Source organism: Priapulus caudatus, unplaced genomic scaffold, assembly GCF_000485595.1.
Source record: "Priapulus caudatus unplaced genomic scaffold, Priapulus_caudatus-5.0.1 Scaffold313, whole genome shotgun sequence".
Taxonomy (NCBI): Eukaryota; Metazoa; Priapulida; class Priapulimorpha; order Priapulimorphida; family Priapulidae; genus Priapulus; species Priapulus caudatus.
In genome coordinates, this window is record NW_014577374.1 from 133,324 (window position 1) to 137,554 (window position 4,231).

Below are 4,231 nucleotides of genomic sequence, written 5' to 3' on the forward strand. Positions count from 1 at the left end.
AAAGAGAGAGAGAGAGAAAGAGAGAGAGAGAGAGAGAGACAGCCAAAGAGAGAGATAGAGAGAGAGAGAAAGAGAGAGAGAGAGAGAGAGACAGCCAAAGAGAGAGATAGAGAGAGAGAGAGAGAGAGAGAGAGAGTGAGAGAGAGAGAAATAGAGACACAGCGAGAGAACGAGAGAGTAACAGAGAGGGAGAGAGAGAGACAGACAGACAGAGAGAGAGAGAGAGAGAGAGAGAGAGAGAGCGAGAGAGAGAGCGAAAGAGTGAGAGCGAAAGAGAGAGAGAGAGCGCGCGAGAGAAATGAAGAGAAGGAAGAGCAAAAAAGAGGGAGCTCTAGAAAGAAAATATGAGAGAGAGAGAACGAAAGAAGGGGAGAGCGAATGAGATTGAGAGAGAGAGGGAGCGTGAAAGAATGTGAAAGAAAGATCGAGGAAGAGCAAGAAAGAGAGCGAGAGATGGGAGAAAGAAGCCGTAAGTCGCCACTCCGCCCGTGTGTCGATTCTGGCGCTAATGCCCGCCCTAACACGCCGTAAATCCACCAGGAGTATTGCGTCATAGCCGCTATCTGCGGTTGCTCTTGCGCCGGTAATATAGAAACACCATCGTCAGGTGGGCTAATTGAATCAGCCGTCTTTCTTCCACCTGAGCCTGTCGCAATCAATAAACCGGGCTTGGTTACCGAGCGCTTGTGTACACGCGCGCAGGATTCTGTACGACTCACGAGCGCTATCACTAGAACGTGTAACTGCTGCGTACGCCAGTGATATGATGCACGCTCTATAATAAAGGTCAGCCGACTCCGCTTCGCTCTCTCTCTCTCTCTCACTCTCTCTATTCAGCAATTATGTTCAGGTTAACTCGATCGTTGCGCTAGCGCCTGGATGTAGTACGCACGTACATACACACACACAAGCGCGCGCGCGAATACTGAAGCTGAACACGAACGGAAGCCAAACCTCTCCATTCGCGTGACTGCTGTAGCCCCCGCGGCTGTACAACCAACGACGCGAGCGAAACGCCAGAGGTGGCCTTTGTGGACGAGTGGCCGTTCTGTGGAGGTGGCTGTTCTGTAGAGGTGGCTATTCTGTAGAGCTGGCTGTTCTGTAGACGTGGCCGCTAACTGCTCGCTTTTGGGGGGCATCGCTGATGGATGCGGCGTCGCTTGCGATCGCTTCTTCCTCGCTTTCCCACACAGACACCTGACTGCTTGCTAGCCGACCAACCTGAATCGTCGTCGGATCGTCGTCGCCAGTGACAAAGATGCATTGCGCCATCGGCGCCGGCGGGCCGCAGTGGAAGCGGCGGGGAAACAAGTTCTCTAGCGGCTTGAGGATCAGCCCCGGAGGCAGCATCTTCAGGAACTGGTCGCCTAGGAAACGCGACCACGAGCGCGAGGTAGCTGACAACATGAGGCCCGTGACTTACGACCTAACAGGTAAAACACAAGGCAGAGAGGAAAACCTAAGAAAGATAAACTTTAATGGAGAAGCGATAATCTAATGACGTGAACAGGCACATTGATGTTATATAGTGAGGTATTAAGAGAACTCTCATTCTCTTATTCCCGATGATTCCGTAACTGGCAACTGATAGACATTTATCGATACCAAAACAAAAAATTTACAGTTTAGTTTAAATTATATTATTAGTATTAAATTATATTATACATAATTAAATTACATTGTATACCATTCAATTACATTCTGCCTCATTCTATAAGATGCATTTTCTACGTGTAGACTCTTGAAAAAATGTTCTATTTGCCCAGAACTAGATCCATACATTCAACCCTAAATTTAATCTTTGGAAAATTAGAATCTTTTGATTAACAATTTCTTATTAGAAAGTGAATCGTAATAGAACATACTTGTATCGAGAATAGACATAACAAATGCGTTTTACATGCTGCTTATTACTGCATCGTAATTTTGAACGTGTAGCATTTATATTTTGTACCATTACCATTAGTACTACGTCTAGGGTTGCATCACTCATCGAACTGTTGTAGATTTGGTTGTATTGTGCTTAAGCGGTTATAATTTTGTCAACAGTGTAATTAAATCATTCTACGCATCGTCCCATCGACTTGTTGTGCTCTACCAAAACAATAACGCGAACTATTTCTATTGCTGGTTGGAATGTTCCCCGTACAGTTCTAACGTTAAAGAATAGTTTTATCGCTTTATTTTTCTTACGCATGCCTACTGTTACACTTCCTTGTTGTTTACTCGCACGCGGGGCTGCTGCGATTAGAGCCAAGCTGCAACGATACGAGTCTAATCAAAGCACACGAAGAAACGTGAATCGAAGACTCAGATTAGCAACATGTTCTGCTAGCATCTATGACAAATACGACATAGGCATATACGCTCTCCTATGACACTATTTGTCATAGGAAGATTCTTCCTATGACAAATATTGGCGAGTCAACTTCATTCCGCTTTACAGCTGAAATTCACTGCTTGCGTTCATAATAGCGCTCCTAAACTCCTATGATGCGCACAACACATACAACAATATTTGTCATAGGAAGAATCTTTCTATGACAAATAGTGTCATAGGAGAGCGTATATGCCTATGTCGTATTTGTAATAGATGCTAGCCGAACAGGCTGAGATTAGAGGACTTGACTATGGCTGTCTCTCGCGTGACCTACTTGTTGCCTTCTTGTCATCGTCACTCGTTGTCTTCTAAACCCAGATAAGCTTAGACTCACTACACGGCCAGGTACATAATTGATAGATCGTGATTGTTAGTGATGCTTTGGGCAATGTTGAGGTTTTTCTTGTGAAACGTTTTGAAATCATAAGGAAATATATGGTTGAAAGAGTATGCGGGCTTGCCTATGCCCATATACTCATCAATAAATAGCTTCGCGTGTAGATACCTCCACGTGTAATGATTTTAGCAAACGATTTGGCGTAATAGATTCTTCATCAGAAATATACAGATGTGTTAATATTAATATAAATAATATCAATAAGATTACAATGAGCAACCGGCTGCAATCGAGCACCGGTTCGTAGTGGCGATTTAAAAAAAAATCATGTAAAAAGATCAGGTTGAACAAAAGGTCTAAGTAGGTAAAGTGCTCTTAAGTGTAAGATCACACTGAGACAGGCTCTCTCGACACACTCACATCAACGCGTGGGCCACCGTTGTCTATCCCGGGAGAACATTAACAAGTATATTAAAAAAATACGTGGACTAAAATGTCAAAGGCCCACGTGGTGAGGAATGCCAGTGAGTAAACGGTCGGTAGTCACTCTCACATGTTTGACATTTCTAACGCCAAGCGCCGTATAAACACCGTGAACGTACTTCTTCTCTCATCGCTCTGTTTTCGGGAGGCGGCGTGGCGAGAACGTGACTCAATTAACGCGTCTGTCCGTCCGCGTCCGACGCATCGCTGTCACACGTGATAGAAGTCGTCGACGTGGCCTTATATGTTTTCACTTGACGCGACTGAACAGACTAGCGAAGGGGGTCGATATTCATAGTGTTTACCGTGTGCGTTCAGTCGTGTTTTTTTTGTAGGATGGCGGCGTGCTAGTTGCGTGTATGTGGAGAGAGAAGCAAGGATCGCGCCTAGCGTGACGCTTACCTCACCGATTTCTGTAATTATGCGACATCGTCTACGCTTGTCATCTTCCTCGTTTTGATCTATCATTTTAATGACTTTTGTCATGGTTTTGATCATATTTTATTTCATCTATCCGATGGCTTTTATCATCGTAGCGACTTCTTTTTTTGTCTTCAAAAATCGCGTCGTTCGCATGAAAGTTCTTATCATTTTCACGTTGAATCGGTATTACTGCATATGCAAATGTGTCTATATTCTCATAACTAATACTCACATACCCATGATAGATGGATCGACTCTATAATCTACCCATCAGGCTGAGGATTTATTACACAGTCAATCGCTATACGCGTTCGCAGCCAATCGTCAAAGAAGACCTACAGCGAAGCAGTAGCGCTATATCTAGGGAAAAAAGCCATGGTCTGCGGGTGGAAAATACGAGACTTCTAACAGGCAACGATCGAGTAAAGCCACCACCCACACGCACGCACGCACACACACACACACACACACACACACACACACACACACACACACACACACACACACACACACACACACACACACACACACACACACACACACACACACACACACACACACACGACCACCACCCACCACGACCGACGACCGACCGACGACCGACGAAC

General features: G+C 45.0%; 1 protein-coding gene across 2 annotated transcripts in view; it reads left to right on the forward strand.

Annotated features, from left to right (window-relative positions):
* Nucleotides 1–1,222: 1,222 nt before the first annotated feature.
* LOC106808915 (CD151 antigen-like) overlaps nt 1,223–4,231 on the forward strand; it is a 66,365-nt gene continuing 63,356 nt past the window's right edge. For both annotated transcript variants that reach the window (XM_014811828.1, XM_014811833.1), the window contains exon 1: nt 1,223–1,433. In XM_014811828.1, the coding sequence (XP_014667314.1) occupies nt 1,259–1,433 (175 nt within the window). In that variant the 5' untranslated portion in view covers nt 1,223–1,258. The remainder of the gene's footprint in view (nt 1,434–4,231) is intronic.